This window comes from Nycticebus coucang, chromosome 6 (genome assembly GCF_027406575.1).
Source record: "Nycticebus coucang isolate mNycCou1 chromosome 6, mNycCou1.pri, whole genome shotgun sequence".
Lineage (NCBI taxonomy): Eukaryota > Metazoa > Chordata > Mammalia > Primates > Lorisidae > Nycticebus > Nycticebus coucang.
Window position 1 is genome coordinate 79,409,646 of NC_069785.1, and position 22,481 is coordinate 79,432,126.

The window sequence follows — 22,481 nt, forward strand, 5'->3', positions numbered from 1 at the left end:
CGTTAATACTTTTTCCCTTTCAACTAATAAACAGTCTCTACAGAGACATACTATAAGACCGTGTAAATCTCCTCACCGATAGGAAATACTGCCCATTCTGGCCCGATTCAGTCTCTGTGATGATTGGCAAAGGATGTTTGTCTGATCCAGCGTTCCTTCCCCATTGACCGGTCAGCCACCTTCCCTTCTAACCTCATTTATTTTTATACATCCACTTCCATCTATTATGGACTGATGAATTCCCTTTTTTTCCAACAAAAGGGAAGTCTTAAAGTTGATCATTATCTTCTGCTAGCGGGGAAGCTGTTCTTAAATAGTTCCAAATTTGGCCAGCGGGGAGCCCCTTCAAGTGTCTCCTGTGTGCTAGTGTTTTTCTGAAGCACTTCCATACTTTCTGTCATAACAAGATGTTCCAGGCCCATCTTAGACCCTCTGTGTCCAGGCCCGGGAGTTGGTGTTTCTTTGAGGAGCCCAAGTCCCTGGCACTATGCTCATTCCAACTGGAGTGTCTTTGCTTCTCATCCTGGCAGTTGACAGAGCTTTGTTACTGCCATCTTAAAAAATTTTTTAACAAAAGTAATTGATGCTTAAAAATGTAAACAATATAGACATTTGTAAAGAACAAAGCACCTACAGGGAAGCAAGTTTAGCGGCGGTATGTGTCTTTCCAGATTCTTCTCTGTGTGTACAGAAGCAGACTTGGTGGTGAGTTTTCCTTTTTTTTTGAGACATAGTCTCCCTTTGTCGCCCCCTCCATAGAGTGCATAGCAACCTCAAACTCTTGGGCTTAAGTAATTCTCTTGCTTCAGCTTCCTGAGTAGCTGGGACTACAGGCCCCTGCCACAATGCCCAGCTATTTTTTAGTGAGACCCTGTCTCATTTTTACTCAGGCTGATAGTGAACTCCTGAGCTCAAACAATCAACCCGCCTTGGCCTCCCAAGAGCTGGGATTAAAGGCATGAGCCACCGCACCCAGTCTAAGTTTCACTTTTGCTATTATAAATTTTATTCTACAGAGTCCTCTTTCCATGGCAGACTGTAGGGTTTGTCATTGCTTTCTCTTAGCTTGTGGATATACTAATATCACAGTTAACCAGTGTATAATGGATAGACCTCAAAGCTGCCTACAGACCCCTATGAGTCCACCCCAGCCTGATCAGCAGACCCCTGTGAGTCCATCCCAGCAGAAGGAATACCTCCAATATACATCCTACCAAGTCACTCAAGAATACTTTTTAATTAAAATAATTTTTACTGAGGTGAAATTCACATGGCATAAGATTTACCGTTTTGAAGTAAACAGGTGCCATCTAGTACATTCACAATGTTGTACAAATGCCACCTCTGTTGAGTTTCCAAAACATTTTCTTCACCCCATGCACGTACTTTTGCATGGTCTTAAAGATGGATTCTTGGTAGTGGCTTTGCTCTGTATCAAAAGTCGCATTAAAAATTTTTATGGGTTATGTTCAGTTCCTCCCCAGAAAGATAGTATCAACTTACATGCTCAGTAGCAGGATATGAAAACATGCATTGTCCTACATCCCTTTTTATACTTTGGGTGTGGTCAGCTTTTCCCAAAAGATGAAAATACATATTTATTTATTTATTGTTTTTGAGACAGTCTTTCTTTGTCACTCAGGCTGTAGTACAGTGGCATCATCATAGTTCACTGCAACATCCTGGGCTCAAGCGACCCTCCTGCTTCAGCCTCTGGAGTAGCTGGAACTACAGGCACGCACCACTGTACCTAGGTCATTTTTTATTTTTTATAGAGACAGGCTCTCACTTTTGCCCAAGCTGGTCACGAATGTATTTATTTATTTGTTAGCTAGTCCCAGGATGTTTTTCAAGGTGTTTCAGACATTTATATCTTCTGAATTTTCAGTTTCTATTTTCTGCCCAGTTTGATTGTTTTTTTTTCTTTCAGATCTTAACAGAGTTTACTTACGAAATCTTTTCTGTGAGAGTTAATGCCTGTTTTTAATATGAATGAAATAATAATTTTCCTGATCTATTTCCTAACTTTTGGATTTCTTTTTTTTTTGAGACAGAGTCTCATTCTGTCACCCTGGGTAGAGTGCCTTGGTGTCATAGATTACAGCAACCTCAAACCCCTGGGCTCAAGTGATCCTCTTGCCTCAGCCTCCTGAGTGGCTAGGACTAGAGGCGCCCACCAAAACACCCAACTAGTCTTTCTATTTTTAGTAGAGACAAGGTCTCACTCTTGCTCAAGCTGATCTCGAACCCCTGAGCTCAGGCAGGCAGTCCATCTGCCTCAGCCTCTCAGAGTGCTGGGCTTACAGGGGTGAGCCACCCCACCCAGCCTATATGTGCTCATCTCATATCCAGCATTCTTCCAGTTCTTGAAGATAATGTGTGTGTTCGCATGTCTTTTTATTGCAGTGTCTCTGAGATCTCCTGCAGGGACCTGTAGAAGCATACATTTATCTGTTGAACACCTTTCTGGACAGTGCTATATGCATTTCTAGTTGTTGGGACGTTGACTCATACACGGATCCTATTCTCCTGAGTTTATCCAGTGAGGAGAGTAAGACAGGGTATTACCGTGTAGGGGAGAAAGAGACTTACTTCTACCATCTGGCACACAGTGGGCACTAATGGTCTGAAATAAGTCAACTATGGTGCCATAGAATTTGATTTTCAAACTTTTAAACATTTTTAGCTGGAGAATCTGTTAGCCAGGTGTTTCTCAACTCTGACTGCTTATTAGAGAATCACAGGAGAAGGTTTGAAATATTTATGCAGAAGCTGAGCTTGTAGAGGTTGAGTCCCTGTTTGTCTAAGGTGGGACCAAAACAGTGTTTTTAAAAGCTACTTCCATTGAGCAGCCAGAGTTGAGGACCGTTGTCAGTCTTAGTATGTAAACTCTATGAGTGTGGGGGTCTGCTGAGCACAGTTTGAAAGCCATGTACCCATGGACTTGATAATCCCGTGAGGATGCCGAGGCCATTGAGCCCACTTGCTGGTGGTGACCTTGTTCTGGCTTGTGTTGCCAGTTCACATGCCAGGATGCGGAGATAGGCAGATGTCCAGGTTCAGCCAGACCGAGCAAATAGAGAACCCTTATGTTGAGGTTGCTTGGCCTAGAAATAGCTATAGGAGAGTGGTCAGAATTAGGTAGTGGACACTGGTGGTGTATGTGTCCGGTTTGACCAAATGGTGAATTGTTTCTCATCGCTATTGGGAAGGACTCAGTGACATAAACCACAGCTGTCCCAGAGAGCATAGGGATCGAGGGTGACATATCCACAGCTGTCCCAGAGAGGATGGGGATGGAGGGTGATTATGCTAAGCTCCAAGCTGCAGTTGATTGTAGTCAAGATTTGGAGGTTGTGTCCTTTCTTTTAAAAGTGGTAATTCTTTGCTTTTATTTCAATCAGCACTTAACTGTTAGCTAATTGGAATGTTATGGGGATAGCAACTTGCATGGGACCTACTGCACCTACCTTACTCCATAATGAAACTGTGACTTGCCTAAGACTACCCAAGGAAGTGTGAGCCTGGATTTGGACTCTGATGTTCCAATTCAGAAGCTATGCTTCCCTCCTGCTCTGTGCTGTCTTTGGCCTTTGTCTGGAAGAGGCTGCAGTTACTTATACACCCAATTACACATGCACCAGCTCCCTCTTTATCTGGCCCCATCGTCTCTACTGGGAAGCTGTTCTTCTATGCAGTTGGTTCCCAGCAGCTGAGGTTGTGACCTGGTGCAGGGGAGAATGGAGAAAGCTGCAGAGGCAATGAATCTGACTTTTTTGTGGGTTCTTCTCCTCCCCACATAAACTGTGACCTGAGAGTTGCTTTCAGTGCTGTTCTTCGACAGCCTGAGTGACTGGCGAGCAGGCTTTGTTTTTTTTGTTTTGTTTTTTTTGAGACAGAGCCTCAAGCTGTTGCCCTGGGTAGAGTGCCATGGCATCACAGCTCAAAGCAACTTCCAACTCCTGGGCTCAAGCGATTATCCTGCCTCCCAAGTGGCTGGGACTACAGGCACCCGCCAGATTCGCCTGGCTATTTCTTGGTTGCAGCCATCATTGTTGTTTGGCGGGCCCAGGCTGGATTCGAACCTGCCAGCTCAGGTGTTTTGTGGCTGGCGCCGAGCCCAGGCTTTGTTATTTGACAATTGCTACCAGCATCTTCTAGTGCCCAGACGCTGTAGCACCTGTCAGAGATGGTGATAAATATCTAGGCCAAAGGTTTTTTAAAAAAACTTTGCAGTGGAATAGAATGCTCAATCAAGATGACATGGCATTTTCAAGGAATAAATAAAGCCCTGATACCTAATTTTGCACTCTTCTCTTTCCTCTTCCCTGCTCACACATGACCTGACCAGACCAGTCAGCCTCTGTGGCTGGCTGACCACTCCTGGGCCCTTGTTCTGGCTGTGTCCTCCCTGCTACCCCTCCTCCCTCTCTTGTTCCACCTGCAGGAGACCTGCCCGTCTTCTAGCTCAGCACTGAAGTCACTCCTCCTGTCTGCCCTTCTCACCCTTCCTAATCTTGTCTCACATCTGTAAGTTGCCAAGTCCCTTTTCTGCTTCCTACATTTTCTAGATTTGCTCTCCAGCCCTGTTGCAGACAGGCCACCGTCCTGTCCTGTGTTGGACAGCCTGCTCCTGGTCTCCCTGCTCACCGTCCACGTTGTATCAGAGGGTTAGAAAGTGCCTGTCTTCCCTAATAGGGTTCTGTGATGAGTCTCATGGGCAGCAGTGGCTCTCCCAGGCCCCAGCTGGGTGGGGAAGGCCAAAAAGACTGCTTGCACCCACAGCCTATCCCTGGTTTCCTGCTCCAAACTGAGCTTACTCATTCCCCAGAATCTCACCTGGGTATCCCCACCCCCTCACCTCTACCCCCACATCCTCCTCCTGTTTGCCCAGATGTGACTGTGTCTGCGTGTTGGTCTGGGAGCTCCCAGTGACTGGGGCCAGGCTTCTTCTCTGTCTCAAGCAGACTGTGAGACAGCCCAGGGCCCTCAAGTGACTGTAGCTGAGGACTTGTCTGAGGGGCATCTCTGTTTCCCAGGCCCCTGCTCTCTTTTGCCTCTTTTGAAATGAACACCTAGACACTAGGGCAGGAGCGAGTAACCCAGCACACCAAGGAGGAGAAGAATGTACCCTTTATTCCTTATGAGAGAAACTCCTTGGGGAGCAGCCAACACCTGTCCCATCTGGGCATGGGGGAGGCTTGGTTCTTGGTCCTAGCAAGGCTCATGGGGGGCACTACCAACACCATGGGCAGGGTGGAGGGCTGCCCCTCCCTCAGAGCTTCTCCAGGTAGGAGCCAGGGACAAAGCCACGCTGCCCATTCCGTTCCACTGTCCACCAGCCATCTTCTCCTTCCAGGATGACCTCCAGGATGTCCCCCGTAGAGATGTCCAGCTCATCAGGATTCTGCAAAGATGAAAAGCACATGAGACTGGGGCCTACTGGGCGGCTCTGGTCCAGTATCCCCCTCCACCCCAGTAGTAAGCTTGAGCTTGTCGCCCAGAATAGGGAAAGTTAGCGGGGTCATGCCTGTGCCTCCTGAGAGACATAGAATGTGTTGTCCCCAAGGGGCTTGCCTCCTGTCCCTCTCAGTTTGTCACTGCCTAGGTTTCTTTCCCTGCTCCCTTCTCCCGCTCTGCTCTAGACAGTGACAGGCATAGCCAGGGCATGCTCTCCAACTCCACAGCTTCCCTCTCTCCCTGCTGGCCCCCAGCCCCAGCCAGTGCTGTTACTAGAGCACCCCCACGCACCCTGCTACTCCTTGGCCTGGCTTCCCTGCCAGGGCTTGGGGAGTCTGCATCCCTGAGCTGTGGCCTCATCAGCACAGCCCATGCCCAGCCTGCCTCACTGGGTGCAGGGGTTCTGCCTCAGTCCCCGAGGGTCTGGGATCCAGCTTGCACCCTCACCTCAAAGCAGGGAACAGACTGGCCTCTCTAGGGACAGCTACCCGTGACTGCCCTGGCCCATTTTGTCCTGTGGACACCAGAAAATCATTTCTGGCACAACTGAAGGACTTGCTCTGGCCATGGTTTGTCTCTCTACCCCAGCCACAGAGAAGAACAGGGCCTGACCCTCAGACCACTACCTGTAAGCAGCCCCAGGCTCTGTGGGCACCTGCACACACAACACCCAACCAGCAGGCCACAGGGGCCCATGCGCTCCACACCTGTGCTGTGAGCACAGTCCCAGATCACGTGTCCATCTGGCAGGTGTCTGAGCCCTTCCTGAGCAGTGGGCACTGCGTAGCACTCCTGCCCCTGACATGGGCCCCTTCCTGGGGACTCACCTGTGCTGCGTAGTCATAGAGTGCCCGGTAATCCTGGGCTGGCACCGTAGGGTTTTCCTGCGTCTCCTGCACTACCACAGCTGCGTAGACACCCTCATTCCTCTCAAGGGTGGGGTTCAGGGTCTCTGTGGAGGCTGAGAGCAGGGTGAGGCCTGGACCCCTCCCCTTTCTAAGAACATTGACCCCTGGAGGCCCTGTGGGGTACACTTTCTCCTTGCTTGGCCCTGCTTCTTCCCCCCTCCCCACTGTTGGAAGACACAGCCTTCCCCTTTAGGGACCTCTGAGGTCCCTTCTATGCCACACAGGAGTCCTTCCCCTTGGGATCATGTGTTTGGGGCCCCTCATCACCCCCAGGTACCAGCAGGAGCTGCCAATGACGAGGTCTTGGGACTTCCATGTAGCAGCCCGGAGAACCTGGGGACAGGGAAGAAAGGGTGAGTCCCCTCACGTGGTACTCAGGACCCCGCTGGAAGGGAGGGGCTCAGGCAGGGCAAACTCTCAGAGGCGCAGGGCCCTCTCTGCTAGGGCTTGGGTCATTCCTAGCCTCCAGGCATGATTTATGGGATGCCCCTCAGGCAGGAGGGCTTCCTAAAGCCTTTTCCTAGCGCTCTCCCTTCCCCAGCTGCGTCCTCCCACTCCCTCCAGCTCACCTCAGTGCCTGCTCCCTGCAGCCCCTTTGAGGGTTCTAGACACCCCACCCCCACCCCCGTGCTGCAGCCTCATGGGAAACGCCCAGCACACCCTGCTCAGCCCATCCTCTCAGCTGCCCCACTGCCCCTCCGTGACCAGCCAGCTCGGCCTCTGTCTTTGGGAGCCCGTCATATAGGAGGCAGTGCCAGGCTCATGTAACCCTGGACCAAGCTGGGGCCTGAAGGTTTGCTGAGTAAAAGAGGGAAACACAACAAGCATGAGGCAAATGCAGGCCCCAGTGTGAAGGTGGATCTGGCCCCCCACAAAGCAGACAGCCAGAGCCGGCTCAGTAAGTGGAGGCTGAGGCAGGGCAGCATCTTGGGGGTGGTCGAGGCAAGTTCCTCCCAGACACTGTGAAGTTTTAAGGAGAGAGATTGGGGCGTGGAGCCTCCTGGGAGGGGGAGAGGGAGTGCTGGGTGCAGAGGAGCAACGGCACAGCGGGTTTGGGGGTGAAGTGGACAATGGGGCGTGCGGGAGGCAGGACCTCAGGTGCCAGGGAAGTGGCTGGGCTGTGACTTGGGCCTGTGGGAGACAGCCCTGTAATTTGAGGTGGCACAGTGAGGGGCCTTTCCTCACACGGGGGGTGTACACACGCTTGTAGGGTGGGAGCACACGGACACAGGGCACACGAGAAGGCCTGAGGCTAACAGACCATGCAGGCACCAGCCCCCTCAGGCAGGGCTAAAGCCAGCAGGAGCTAGGGGCAGGAGGAACCCAGCAGCTGGGGCACAGGGAATGGGTGCAGGGCTTGAGTCACTGTGCTGCCCCCACCTTGTTCCCTGTAATCTGCACCTCCAGCTCCAGTTTGTCCCCTTCACTCACTTCCCAGCTACAGACCCTGACTCCTGCCTCTCCCAACCTGCTTGGCTTTTGGCTGCCCCATCCAGCAGCCAGGCCTCCCTCGCTGCCCCCTTCTCTTTTTATTATTTATTTTTGCAGTTTTTGGCTGGGGTTGGGTTTGAACCTGCCACCTCCAGCATATGGGGCCAGCGCCCTACTCCTTTGAGCCACAGGCTCTGCCCCCCCTTCTCTTTTTAATCCTCCCTGGGGCACCCCTTTCTGTCCTTTCTGGACACTGCCCCAAGTGAACTCTTTGGTGCAGTTGTTAAGTGACCAGCTTAACAACTGGTCCTCACTGGGTACAGGGACGCCTGAGTCCTGTGAGTTTTTTGTAGCATTGTGAGGGTGTGGATGTGCCTCCCCCTGGGGTCATTGCTTTCTCAAGATTCCCAAAGAGGGGTGTGTGCACCCCTCTGAGTGTGGGTGGCTCCCAGAGCCTCTACCTCTGGGGAGTAGGAGGTTCCAGGGCCTCCTGAGGCCTGGATGAGCCCTGTCAGCACCCTCTCTAACGTCCCCTACCTCCGCCAAAGGTGGGCTATCTTTCTTGAAGGTTGCCTAGAGACTAGAGTGGGGACACAGGCACCACATGAAACCCACAGATATTCGTAGATAGGGCACATGGTCCTGTTCCAAGGCCTGGCTACGAGGAGCTCTCTGAGCAGACAGTAATGCTCCCAGTGAGCTGCCAACAGCATCACCCGAGGCCTGAACGAGGAGGGTCCTTAGGTTCTGAGTCAGACCCCCAACACTCAGGGGCCCTGCCCCTGTAGAGCATGAGGGACTCTCCCAGGTCACACACTGAGGCACGGCACTAGGACCTTGGCCCTTGACTGCAGCCAGGCCAGGGAACAGTCCTGGAAAAGGCCCCCAAGTGCACTGGCTATGGACTCCTGCTCTTCCTGGGTCCTAGGGTAGCTGGACAGCTTGGCCACTGCAGCTGCACAGGCCAAGGCACCAACCCAGGCTGGTAGCAGGGCCCAAGGGACAAAGAAGCTGGCATGGGGGCCTCCCCAGAGTTTGGAGCAATCACTCCAATAATAGGGGAGTGATCATTTGTTTGATGCCTGGGTCCTCTTGGGCTGAAGGTTCTGTAAGTTGGATTGAAACTATCTTGTCTCCTCAGAGTGCCTAGCACCTAAGCAGAACACCAGACACAGCAGGTGCTCCCTAAATGTGTAGAAGGGCCTGGCCCAGGAGGTGGGGCTGGACCTGCTTCTTGGCCCAGCCCTCCAGCCCCAGCCCCTGCATCCCAGCGACTGACTTCCCCTGGGTGCCTCACCTCTTCATCATGCCGCAGGATGGTTGTATGACAGGGCTGCCAGACGATGGGGTGACCTCTCGGTCGTAGTAGTTCTGGTATAACACTGGGGCTGCCGGCAACATGCCTGTGAGGCCCAGGGTAGCCGCGGGCCAGGCAGGCAGTACCTGTGCCCCCAATACCCAGTCTATTCCTCCCCAGAGACCCAAACTGGGGCCCACTTTGCCACTCTGGTCCTGGGCCATTCTGGTGGATCGGGAGGTCTCACCTGTCTCACTCCCCAGAGATCCCATCATGGCTGCCAGACAGAATATTCTGGACTTTTATTTAATGGGACCAAACTGGGATAGGGGCTATGGGAGGTTCCTCACCTCTAACCTCTCATCCTCACTTCTTCTGAGTGCTTTACAGGGGTCTTAGCTCTGGTATCTTTTACCTTGGGGGAAGCAGCAGGCCAGGAACACAGCTAAGTGTCCCTGTCCCTGACTCCACCCAGAAGGGAGCAGTGAGCCACCCCAGGCTTGTTGTGGCACTTGAGCCTCAGAGAACTTGGGGCCAGGCCTCCCAGGGCCAAACAGGCCTATACCCAGAGGCTGTGCTGCCCATAGTGCAGCCTCACCCGGGGGCTCTGTGCCTGTGCTCTTGGCCTGGATGAAGCTGTCAATGTCGGCGTCCACACTGCAGCCTTCCAGTGTCAGCCTCACCTCCTCGTAGAGCTGGGGGCAGGAAGGAACAGAGGATATGGGCCAGGCTCCACCTCATTGCCCACGTGTGTCAGCAGCCCCCACCCCACCAGCCTATCTCTGTACCCTGACAGCTTCCCGTTTGCTGGGCACCTTCTCATAACACACACCCGTCCTCCAGGGAGACACTATTTTCCCATTTTATAAGTGAAGACGTTCAGGAGGAAAGTGACTTGCCCAAGGCCACAGAAAACGCATTGCAGTGGACTTTAGGTCCAGAGCCCACACTTTCACTGCCATGAGGTCAGCATTTGGGCTCAAAGTCATTTGGACAAAAACAAGCTGACAAGAAAAAATGCCCACAGCTGTGGGACAGGAGGGGTCAGGGGCTCCTCAGGATGCTCACGGCTCTGGGGTGGCATTATGAGGTCAGGGCCCCTTTCTGCCAGGTAGGTTGGGCTCAATTGGGAAGGAGCTAGGATACCCTGGAGTGGGGGAGCAGAGGAGAGACTGGACCCAGGCTCCTGCGAGTACCAGGCCTGGGGCAAGCCACCCAGGGTCCTCTGGCCTCTCTGCAAACCTCTGAGGAGCTGTGTCCCTCCCTTCCCTGACAAGGGAGTAGGTAGGGTGGGGATGGAGGACAGGCAGATGCCAGGGTGACCACAGAGGCACAGTCTCTCAGGCAGAGAAGCTGGGGCCCTGTGTGGTACTGAGCTCCCTGTCTTGGGGTGCTGGGAGCAGAGGCTGAGCCGCTGAGGCCTTGAGACTCCGAGGGCCAGGCTTGGGCTGCAGAGGACCAGGTGTGCGTTCACTGACTCTGATGGGCCTGGGCGTGCTGGCCTGAGGCCTCCCTCCCTCTTGCCATCCCCAGCAGCACCCCTAGCCCCCACCTCATCGTCCTTGACGCACTGCATGGAGAGCTGGTTGCAGTGCACCCACAGTGCGTTGCGGAGAATGGTCAGCCGGTCAAACTCTTGTAGCTGGAAGGCCTGGGGGTGGGAGAGCAGGGAAACGTGAGGAGGGGGCTGTGGGGCCCCTCAGCTTCTGCTGGAAGCCAGGTGTAAAGGAAAGACCTCACTGTGTGTCCCCACCCCCTGTTCTGTGCCCACCTGAGGCTGCTGGGAGGGAGGTGGAGCTGCCTGGGGGGTTCCTGACCCCAGCTCCCTCCAGGCCCTACCACAGGCTGGAAGAGGCCAGGGGCAAGGGGTAGGGGTTAGGGGACAGGGAGATGACCATAGGACCCAGAGTCCTGTCTCAAGTCATCAGGGTCCAAAGAAGCTGTAGGATTCATCTGAGCCTTGGTTTTGGCTTCAGCAAAAATGGCTGAAGAATGCCTGAAGCCAGGTAGTGAGCTAGTGAGCCCCCTTCCCAACCCCCAGCCCGGGGCAGGACCCAGCAAGGGCCTGGGTAGTGGGCAGATGAATGAAGGATACCCTTCTATTGCCTCAAAGCAGCCACAGCAGGGCTAGGTGTCTCTTGTTTTGCATGTGGAGAACAGGCTGCCCGCCCAGGCCGCTCACCTCACAGGTGGTCCGGTGGTCCTGCTCCCACTCGCCCCGCACCTTCTCCAGCTGCTCAATGTTCTGCCTGTATACCCGCTCTGGAAGCACAGGTGGCCCTCAGGGAGGACTCCTGTGGCAAGAGCTCCTCCACCCCTCTGCTCCTGCAGGGGCTCCTCCCCTGGGAGCCCTACCTCTCCCCTAGGGACCTGCCCTGGCTGCTGGTGGAGCCCCATCTGAACAATCGTCCAGGCTCCCCACTCCGGAACTGCTCTTTTTGGGGTGACTCTTAGCTCCCCCACCGTGCTTCAAGCTACCTAAAGACTGGAATAGACAGTCATACACACAAGTTCAGAGTCCAGGCCTCTTGCTATCTTTTTCTTCAGTTGGTAAACTTGGGCTCAGAGGGGGTAGCCATGTGCTGGAGGAGGGGTAGAGCCCAACAGGCTTGGATCATGACCTCTGCCCCCAGATCTCTGGGAGTCACCAGTGTCTGAGCCTAGGGAGCACCTAGGTCCTCGGAGCAAGGGGGAGAGAGCCTCCCCAGGGAAGGGAGGAGGGTGAGCCCTCCGTCCTGGGAGGGATGCCAGCAGGGACGCATGCCGGGGGGTTCTGGCCTCAGGTGAAGGATGTGTGCCCAGCCATGTGCCCATGTGTGCATATGAGAAGAAGGAGGTGTGAGTCTGTCTCCATGGGTGTGGCCATGCGAGTCCTGTGCTCTGGAGCCAGATGCCCTGGGTTCAAGTTCAGTCTTCATCACTTATTGGCTGTGTGACCTTGGGCAAGTACTTAACCTTTTGTGCCTGTTTCCTCATCTGTTACAAAGATGGTAATAACAGCAGCCACCTTGGAGGACTGTTGTCATGGTCAACATGCACTGTACCAAGAAGTCTCAGTGAGTGGAGAACATAAAGGTGTGTGACTGCACAAGTGTGAACTGAGGGGACACGCTTGCGATTCTGTGTGGTCACGCAGGGTGTCACCCAGGGTGAGGGAGGCATGTGGGGGAGGAGCGTCCAGGTCCCTGCCCAGTCTGGGGAGGCAACTGGGACCCACGTACCTGCCTCTGTGGCTGCGTCCTTGCTCTGCTTGGCTTTGTTCTGGCTCTGAGGAGACAGGCAAGTGGTGCTGAGCCCCTGCCCTTCGGGCCACTTTGAAGCAGCTCTGTCACTGTCATACCCTCCCTGCCCACCCAGTGGGACTCTCAGGAGCCAACTACGGGCAAATCGGACCATTTACTAACAACGTCACCCCAGAATCATGGGCTGGTTCCCATAAAAAAGGTAATAAAACCAGAAACTTCCAGCCCATGAAGGCGCACATGAAAAGGAGATGCCAGGACCAGGCTAGGCCCTGCGACCACTGCTGAGCCCACTGGCTGGGACTCGGGCTCTGGCCCCTCACTTGCCCCCTACTTACCCTCTCATCCCTGCCTTCTCTGGCCCTCTGCTCTTCTGTTGTGCAATGGGTGACATGTGTTCTTGGGCTCTGGTAGCTGATACCCTACCCTGGCCCAGAGGCCATAGCAGTCAAGAGCCTGCGAGCCTGGGCTCTGGACCACCTGGGTTTGGATCCCTCCTCTGCTACTTCTTAGCTGAGACTTTGGGCACATCACTGTCTCTGGCTCAGTTTCTTCTCTGTGACATGGGCTATTTGAGCCCCTCTCTAAGAGTTGTGTGAGGGTGTCTGCTCTGATTACCCTGGGCCACATGGGCCTGCTATGAGGACGGGGGCCTTGGGTGCAGCCTGGCAGAGGGGATCAGCTGGCCCTGTCTGACCATGCCCTGACAGTTTAGAAAACCCATTTCACAGATGGAGAAACTGAGGGTCAGAGAAGGCTGAGCAGCTAGCACGTCCCAGGTGCGGACCTTACCATCCCTGCTTCCCCTCCCTGCCCCAGCCCTGGGGGACACCATGTGGTCCACTGGTCCCACACACCTTCTCCACCTGCTTCTGGTGGCCATTGACACTAATGCGCTCAAAGGCCTGTTCGGCGTCATCTGCATCCCGGCACTTCTGTTCATACGTCTTCTTGGACTGGGGGAGCAGAGCGATATGACTTAAAGACCCCATGGTCCAGGGTGGTGCCTGTGGCTCAAGGAGTAGGGCACTGGCCCCATATGCCGTGGGTAGTAGGTTCAAGCCCAGCCTCGGCCAAAAACCGCAAAAAAAAAAAAAAGACCCTATGGTCCTACTCTTTGGTCCCCCAGACTTAGAGTAGGCTCCCCAAGCCCAGTCTCCCTCTTCCCTGTTGGGGGCTGTGCATGGAGCAGGGACATCCTCACCAGGGACAGGAAGAAAGGTGGGCTGCTGGCAGCCTTGCTTCCAGGCCCCTTCCCCTAGGGACAGTGTGGCCCTACCCTGGGCCCCTGCCTCTGAGGGGTGTGGCCCTCACAGTGCCAAGCCTTTGCAAGTGCTGCCCTTCCGTGGAGCCCTTTCTACATCATATGGTGTCTAATGGGGCACAGTTCCTCCTCCCCCTACCCCTGGAGTCCCCAGTGACAGTGTACATCACGCATGAGCCACTGTGTGAGACTGTCCATCTGCCCTTCAGTCAGAGCCCCCTAGGGCAGGACCTGGGCCCACCCACTTGGGGCTGAGCACCCCAAAGGTCAGTGCACACTTCTAGACAGAGGTCTGAGGCAAGCCCGTCCCAGATGCCCAGCAGGGACCAACTGTGGCTGAGGAGGGGCTGCCCTAGAGACCTTGGCACTCACCTCCATGGCCTTCTTGTAGAGTGACAGCTTGCTCTTCTGGACGCGGTCCATGATGGCCTCGTACTGCAGGGGACACGAGGCTCTGAGCTGGGGGCCGCAGCCTCAGGACACTCCCCTAGGCCAAGAGGATGGGGTGTCCCTGGGATGAGGCGCAGCACCCCCTCCTGGCTCTGGGAGGTGTGACAGGAAGCCTCCCCTCCCAGAACCCGCTCCTTCAATCACCTCAGAATGGGAGGCTAAAGAGAAGCCTAGGCCGTGGCGGCCCATGTCAGGTCCTTGCCACAGGTCCTGTGCTGGGCTCTGTCTCCAGCCAGGGGATTCCCACCTCCACCTCCACATGCAGCCCTTTGGCCTTTGTTCCGCCGCCTCTGCACACAGCACAGGGCTCACTCACCGCGTGTACGCTCTGGCACCCGCGAAGTCCACATGAACGTACTTAAAGTGCACACTCACAGGCTTTCTTGTGCACACCCACAGATGCTACCCCAAGTACACCCCGCACACTCCTGCATTCTTCCCTGCATGATTGCAGGCCCCTTTGCACAGATGATCATACCCCCATGTACTCATGGCCACATGTGGGTACATGGCCACTGTACCCCACCTTCTTGTTCAGATAGAGAGGGTGCGACAGCCAGGGCAGAGGTTGGGTTATACTCATAAGGCCGGAGGAGAACTGGAAAAGAAATGTCCCTGGCACTGGGCTAGGCCCAGTTTGTGTCTGGGGTCTCTGGGGTCTGTGCCTGCAGGGCGCCCACAGAGGCTCAGGTATACATCAAAACACACGCAGGTACACAGGCCCTGGTGAGGACACATGTTCACAGGCATCCCTGCTCTCTCTGCACGCACACGCGCACACAGAGACACACTCCAACACGGCGGTCTGCCTGTGGTCCCTGGTCGCTCGGGGAGGGAGCTGTTCTGTCCAAAACAGCCTCTGCAGACATCGCAGCTCCTCTGGCCACAGCAGAGCTCAGAATAGCCTGGCTGGGGACATGATGCAGCAAGTACTCTGTGGGTGGCTTCCAGCTCAGAGAGGCCACCCTTTTCGATGCCTTAAGGCTGGACCAGCTGCGGGGGATGGCTTTTTTGTTTGTTCAGGAACCCAAATTTAGACTCTTGAAAGGCTGAGATCCCAGCTGGCCAAATGGACAGAGAGGCGAGCAGCTGTGCTACATTCCTGCCCTCAGACCCACAGAGCAGAGCTGGAGCCCTGTGATGACTGACGGGTATCTGGCCCTGGACTGTGTTCCCAAAGCTTGGGAGGTGAGTGCAAGTGTCCCAGCCTGCAAGAAGGAAACTGAGGCACAGAGCAGGAAAGTGGCTCACCCAGGACACCTAGGCCCGGCCTGGCCCCAGCCCCAAGGTGGAGCCTTTTCCCCGCTTCTAGCTCAGCTGTTTCTTCTCATCTTCAGTTCTTTGGACACTTTATTTATTTTTTATTAAATCATAACTGTATACATATGTGATGATTTGATGTACAATATGGAATGCTTAAACTGATTAATATAACCATCACCTCACTTTCTTTAGACACTTTAAAGGAAACATTTCTGTTTCCACCAGCCTCTCCCATCTTGCTCAGTGCATCACCTCAACACTGGCCCCATGACCCATGCCCCCCTGCCAGGCTGGCCTGCATCCTGCCTGTCCTCCCAGTGATCGGGGACTCAGCTAGCCAGAGCCTCAGGCTTGGGTAGGAAGGAGCCCAGTCCCGACCCCAGCGCTGCAGCTTCTTGATAAATGTCCTTCAGCCTTTGCGTGCACACTTCTCAGGATGGACCTTTCCAAACGGTCACTCCGTCTAGGGATGGCTGTGCCTGCACACTGGTGAGGGCAGGATGCTCTAGAAGCTGGGCTGTGCCTTACACTTCTGCCCTCAGCCTCAGGCAGTCCTTCAGTGGTGCCCCCAAATATGCTTTTCTCCAAGCCAAACAGTCCTGATCCTTGGGCTCAGGACCAGATTACCTTCTCTGGTCCCCCCAAGTTGCCACTGTCCCTCTACCAGGGGTCCTCAAACTACGGCCCGCAGGCCACATGAGGCGGTGTGATTCTATTTGTTCCCGTTTTGTTTTTTTACTTCAAAATAAGATACGTGCAGTGTGCATAGGAATTTGTTCGTAGTTTATTTTTTTAAACTATAGTCTGGCCCTCCAACGGTCTGAGGGACAGTGAACTGGCCCCCTGTTTAAAAAGTTTGAGGACACCTACTCTAGAGTGTGTTGTAAGATAATCAAAAGACCGATGTTAACTTCTCTGGGGAAGACAAATGGCTAACAAACATAAAAAAATGCTCATGTCCCTGATCATCAGAGAAATGCAAATCAAGGGCGGAGCCTGTGGCTCAGTGAGTAGGGCCCTGGCCCCATATACCGAGGGTGGCCAGTTTGAATCCAGCCCCGGCCAAACTGCAACAAAAAATAGTTGGGCATTGTGGTGGGCGCCTGTGGTCCCTGCTACTCAGGAGGCTGAGGCAAGAGAATCGCTTAAGCCCAAGAGTTGGAGGTTGCTATGGGCTGTAACGCCACGGCACTCTACCAAGGGTGACATAGTAAAACTCTGTCCCAAAAAAGAAAAAAAAAAAAAAGAAAGAAAAGAAATGCAAATCAAAACCACCGTGAGATTATCACCTAACCCCAGTAAGATTAGCACACATCACAAAATCCCAAAGTTGTGGATGCTGGCACAGATGTGGAGAGAGGGGAACACTTTTACACTATTGGTGGGACTGCAGACTCACATAGCCTCTTTGGAAAGAAGTATAGAAAATCCTCAAAGAACTCAAATTAGGCCTCCCATTTGATCCTGCAATCCCATTACTAGGCATCTACCCAGAAGAAAAAATATCATTTTATCATAACGACATTTGCACTAGATTTTTTATCGCAGCTCAATTTACAATTGTCAAGACATTGAAACAACCTAACTGCCCACCAACCCAGGAACGGATTAACAAGCTGCGGTGTATGTATACCATGGAATACTATTCAGCACAAAAAAGACAGTGACTTCACATCTTTTGTATTTACCTGGATGGAGCTGAAACACATTCTTCTCAGAAAAGTGTGACAAGAATGCTATATTATGTCAATACTAATATGAAGCCAGTAGACGATTTAATTCACGCCCATGGAGGAGAAAAACTCATTTCAATTCAAATTGGGGGGAGGAGGATGAGGGAGGGGAGAGGGAAAAGGGGGCTTGGAATGCTCCCACTGATGAGCACAACATAGCGTGTATGGCAGACCTTTTGAGGCCCTACAAGAGGGACTCTACCTAACAAATTCAAATATTTTGTTTGTACCCTCACATTAACCTGAAATTTAAAAAATTAAAAAAAAAATAATGTCTTTCCCTCTTCCGTGGCATGAAGCAGCTTAGAAGGAGCAATGCTGAGTAGGGCTGTCAGGCTGAGAGTCTTTGCCAGAACCTCTCCTCCCCTTCAGATCACCCTTGAGCCCCCACGCTTGGGGTGCCATGACCCCCGCTCCGTCCTCCACTGGCTCTGCCAGGGTGTGGACCCCCAGCTCCACAGTGATGGGAGTGGGCCCAGGGCATCCGCCACCCCCCGCGCAGCCTCACCTTCTTCCTCTGCTCCTTCTGCCTTTCCCGGAACTCCTCCAGGCTCCGCAGCTCCTCCCGCAGAGTCAGGGCCAGCTGGATGTGTGAGCTGCCCACATTCTCCATTTCTGGGGACCGAGTACAGATGTTGGTCCTCAACATCACACCTGATGGACCTTAGCCACCCACAACTCTCCCCTGCCTGGGGGCCAGCCCATGCCCACACCTTGGTCCCCCAAACCCTTCTGCCAGCCTCACAGCTCTTGGGCAAAGCCAGGCCAGAATCCATCTCAGGAGATGGAATGAGCTTAGGGTAGGGGACCATCAGGACTTACGCTGCTTTAAGGATTCAAAGGAAGCCCGGAGAGAGCTACAAAACAGAAAGGTCCAGGTCAGCAGGAAGAGAGCACAGCATAAGCCGTGAGTCCTGGCTCACCGCACCCCCCCCCCAGGACTTTTCTTTTGGTGGGAAGACCCTAGATCAGTCATTCTAGACCCAGAGGACCCTCCTGCCAGATGGTGACCATCCACTGGGGGCCAAACTGGGATTTCTGGAAGGTAAAGTTCCTTTATGGAATTGTAAAGCAATCAAACCTCTTCACTATGGCAGAAGAGGAGGTATCAATGCCCCTCTGCTCCTGGCCGCATTTTGAGAGAAGAGGGGACTGTCTTCAGGTCCCACCCTCCTTCCCCTGAAACCCCCTCCACAATCACAGCCCTCTCTCCTTCTGAAGCAGGACAGGGCAGTTCAGACCTGGCTGTCAGCAGGTGGCCTGGAAGACCTTTGGAGGAAGTTGGATAAGAGGCGGGAGGGCTGAGGGAGGTGAGAGATGTGGGCACTGTCTGCTCCAGGGAGAGGGGAAGGTGGCACCAGGCATGGGAGGTGGGGGATGACATTCTCCGGGTGGGGCTGCCAGACTGCACATATAAAAACATAAGACGGTTCAATTTGCATTTCAGATGAACAAATACTTTTTGAATGGAAGTATGCCCCATGTAATATTTGGAACATACTTTCATTTGTTAAGTATTTGTTGTTCATCTGAAGTTCGAATTGAACTAGGCATTCTGTGTTTTATATGGCAGCCTTACTGAGGGGGCTCTTTCTCAGAGCCATGAGTGGAGCTGAGGTCTAAGACAAGGTGCTGGAGCCCCCAGGACCCAGTCCTGTGCTAATAGGTAATGGGCACCAGGAGGCAGAGGAGTCCCTGGGCAGAGTGCTTCTCCCCAGCCCACTGGCTCCTAGGGCCCTCTCAGAGGCATGAGCTCCTTGTCTGGGGGAGGAAGGAGGTGCATAGCATCCAGCAGGACCTAGCCAGGGGCTTCTCCTCACTCCAGAGCCCCACATGGGTTAGCAGATCCTGGAGCCAGGAAGCCTGGATTCATTTCATGCTCTGCCACTCGCTCACTGTGTGACCTTGGGCAAGTTACCTCACCTCTCTGTCTTAGATCTCCCTTATGTGAAATGTGGATAACAGCACAAACAGGATGGCTGCAGGGAGTTTTATGTGTATAAAGCACCTCTGTCAGGACCTGATGGAGGGCACGTAGCAGGCACTTGGTGAAGACTCCATTGTGCAGCCCTCCCCTGCATACCCAGACCAGTACTGGGAGGTTTCCCAAAGCTCTGCAACCTGACCTGAGCTGTCCCCACAATGTGCCCCACCGAGGAGCTGAGGAGTGCCGCCTCTCACTCCAGAAACCCCCCATTGTACATGGCTTCAGGTGGGGGAGGTCCCTTTCTACCCCTCAGCATGGCCCTGAGGGCATGAGGAGCGGATTCATACCTGGGAGCATATGCGTGAAGGCTGCCTGAGCTTGCAATGCCCCCAGCCTGGGTCCTTGGAGGCAAAGAGATGGGTGTGTGGTGGCTACAGATTGGCTCCAAGGGTGTGACTGCATTTGTAGTCCCTTAACAAGGAAGTGGAAGATTCTGTGGTGCCCTGTTCTCTAAGACGCCTTAGGAACTGCAGTCAGTCGAGGCAGATGGGGAAACTGAGCCCAGAGTGTGGCCAGGCTTGCTGATGTCACACACAGACAGCAAGGCACCTGTCTCCCAGCCCTTGGCCTGGAGCCTCCTGCAGCCTCTCTGCAGAGTAGCTCGCTCGCCCTCTGGTGGCCATTTGTCTGCATGATGCCTGTCCCAGCACGCTTGGCATACTGCTGCATGGGTGGTCTGCACAAGGTAGGCTTTGCAGGGGGCTCCCCCCCTCCTCTCATCGGACAGTTGGGGCCAAGGAGGAGCTGCACCTCATCAGGGCCCACAAAGATCCAGGCCTCGGCAAGAGCTGTGGAGTCCTAGGTAACGCCAGGGCCTTTACCCTGAATAGGTACATCTCTAAGTGAGGTCCATACAGGGGAAGGGGGGATAAGGGGAGGAGGAGAGGGGTAAGTTCGCACCTACTGTGTACAGTGCACACCATCTGGGTGAAGGGCACACTTATAACTGTGACTCAATCTGTACAAAAGCAAAGTCTGTAAACAAAACACGTGTACTAATATTCTGGATTTTTTTTTTTTTTTTGAGACAGAGCCTCAAGCTGTCACCCTGGGTAGAGTGCTGTGGCATCACAGCTCACAGCAACCTCCAACTCCTGGGCTTAAGCGAGTCTCCTGCCTCTGCCTCCCAAGTAGCTGGGACTACAGGCACCCGCTACAACGCCCAGCTATTTTTTGGTTGCAGCCATCATTGTTGTTTGGCGGGCCCTGGGCTGGATTCAAACCTGCCAGCTCAGGTGTATGTGGCTGGTGCCTTAGCCGCTTGAGCCACAGGCACTGAGCCAATATTCTGGAATTTTTAAATACCAAAGTAATTTTAAAATATACACTTGTTATATGGACTGTTCTGTATTTGTGTCATACTGTGCAATAAAAATTTTCAAATGTAAATAAAAAGTAAGGTCCACAGACCAGCAGCATCAGCATCGCCTGGGTGCGTGTCAAAAATGCAGGTTCTCAGGCCCCTCCAGTCCTCCTGACGCCGAGACTGGGGACCTGGGGGTGAGGAGGCCTCTGTGTTTAAACAAGACAAGCCTCTGGGTGCTGCTAGTGTACATTCAAATATGAGAACTGCTGTCTCAAATCACTCATCTTTACAACTCTGCAAGTCAAGGTATCTTACTATCCCCATTTTACAGACGAGAAAAATGAGGGCCAGAGAGGTGGAGAAAGTGCCCCATGGCCACATGGCTGGAAAGAGGTATAGCTTGGTGAGACCTCGTCAAGGCCTGACCTCTGCTTTTTAACAAGGATGTGGCCTCCATGGTGACCCCGTTCCTTGGCAGGGTTGGGACTCTCCTCCAACTCCTCACCAGTGATCACATCTCCAGTCCCTCTGTTTCCTGACACACTCACCATTGGCGCAGCCCCTACTATGGTTTGGGCCCCTCGGGACTCAGCCTGGCCTCCCCTCTTCCCAGCGCTCTCACACACCACCCTGGCCAGCTCCTGCAGGGTCACATCTTGCCCAGAGCTCCCTGAGAGCTGCGTCTCTCAGTTCACAGGTGCCTCCAAACAGGTCCCCTTGTGGGGCTCCCTCTGTCCATCGGTTATATACACTGGCAATCAGGGAGTCATGCTAGGCTCTGTCTCTCCCTCTTCTTGCCACCACCTTCTATTTGGACCCCTCTATTCCAAACACACTATGCACCACCCTCCTGGGCCTATGGCTCGGGTGCAGGGCGGTTGTAAGGGATCAGCCTCTGGGCACCCTGGTCCCTTCCCCAGCCCCTAACTGGAAGTGGGGAGCCTGGCTGAACCCATAGGCGCCAGGTGGATGTTTAGCCTTGCCCCACCCCTGGGACAGTCTGTGCTCAACTTAACCTGTTTGTCCCCAAAACCTGACTCAGCCTTGGGAGCAGCGTGGATCCTGGTGCTGGCTCTGCAAGGACAGCTGGGCAGGGCCATGCTCTGATCACTCCAGACCCCTCTGCTCTCCTCTGGACTGCAGCCTTCCCACCCTGGTCCCTATTCCCAGTGAGGACACCTTCAGGCCATCACAGTACAGCTCACACAGCAGGGCCCAGGACATCCCCTCTCTTTCTTGGCCCCAGACTTTCAAGGAGGGAACCTTAGCTCTCTGGGTAAAGGGGGAAGTCCAGCTTTGCCCTGGACCTGAGGCAGCCCACTGTGGGTTGGCAGATACTCTTGAGGTAAATGGCCTCCAACTTTGGTCTTGTGGAGTATCTGGGGATCATTGGAAGTCTTTCTCTGCCCCATGAGACCCAGAAATGATGGTTTCTCTTAGCTTTTCTGTCATTCCCACTTCATCCACCTGACTCTGCTGGGAAGCTGCTGAGATCTCCTTGAGCTCTACTATGTCTCTGTTGTATGTAAAGGACAGAGTCTCCATGCTGGCTTCTGCCTCCTGCTGTATGTCACCAAGGCTTTCACATGTAACTCATCCTATTGCCCTTTTTGACTGGGCTGTCAGGAAGCTCAGCCTGATTTCTGTGCTCAAACACAACCTAGATTTCCAGTGTAAATGTTTCCTCCTATACTATCTTCCCTGACCACCTCAAGTCTTTGCTTTGGCATCCCTGTCCCTTGCCCATCTGCCTGCTGGTATGCTTGTGCCTCCCAGCTGACAGGAGCAGGCCCTCTCGCCCCCCTGAGCTGGAGGCTGGACCCACACTGACCTGGTATTCAGGGGCACCTGATGGGAATAGACATCCTTAGTGTCTGTCTTTGTTCTCTGTCTCTGGCAGACATCCTTAGTGATGTCTTTGTTCTCGCTGAGCTCAGAGGAAGAGAGACTATGAAAAAGAATTTCTTCTGACAGGAAAACCACAGCGTTTTAAGTTTGTGACAAGTGGGGGTGAGGCGGACCATGAGGATTTAAACCTGTGCCCCTTAGGAGGCTGTCCTTGCTCACCAGTGACCGCAGACAGGCTCACAAGAAGCTGACCCAGCCCTGCCTGCCTCATCTTCCCGCTTCCCCTGGCCAA

General features: G+C 53.8%; 1 protein-coding gene across 2 annotated transcripts in view; it reads right to left on the bottom strand.

Annotated features, from left to right (window-relative positions):
• Nucleotides 1-5,115: 5,115 nt before the first annotated feature.
• Nucleotides 5,116-22,481, bottom strand: part of PSTPIP1 (proline-serine-threonine phosphatase interacting protein 1) — a 41,901-nt gene continuing 24,535 nt past the window's right edge. Inside the window, exons 4-15 of one of the 2 annotated variants that reach the window (XM_053595976.1) lie at nt 17,871-17,905; nt 17,557-17,663; nt 13,975-14,037; nt 13,196-13,294; nt 12,318-12,363; nt 11,279-11,358; nt 10,649-10,747; nt 9,695-9,791; nt 9,097-9,187; nt 6,646-6,701; nt 6,288-6,412; nt 5,116-5,407 (exon numbers count right to left, since the gene is read on the bottom strand). In XM_053595976.1, coding sequence (XP_053451951.1) covers nt 5,276-5,407; nt 6,288-6,412; nt 6,646-6,701; nt 9,097-9,187; nt 9,695-9,791; nt 10,649-10,747; nt 11,279-11,358; nt 12,318-12,363; nt 13,196-13,294; nt 13,975-14,037; nt 17,557-17,663; nt 17,871-17,905 — 1,030 coding nt within the window. In that variant the 3' untranslated portion in view covers nt 5,116-5,275. Of the gene's footprint in view, nt 5,408-6,287; nt 6,422-6,645; nt 6,702-9,096; nt 9,188-9,694; nt 9,792-10,648; nt 10,748-11,278; nt 11,359-12,317; nt 12,364-13,195; nt 13,295-13,974; nt 14,038-17,556; nt 17,664-17,870; nt 17,906-22,481 lie in introns of both variants that reach the window. The other variant, XM_053595975.1, reaches the window with a different exon arrangement.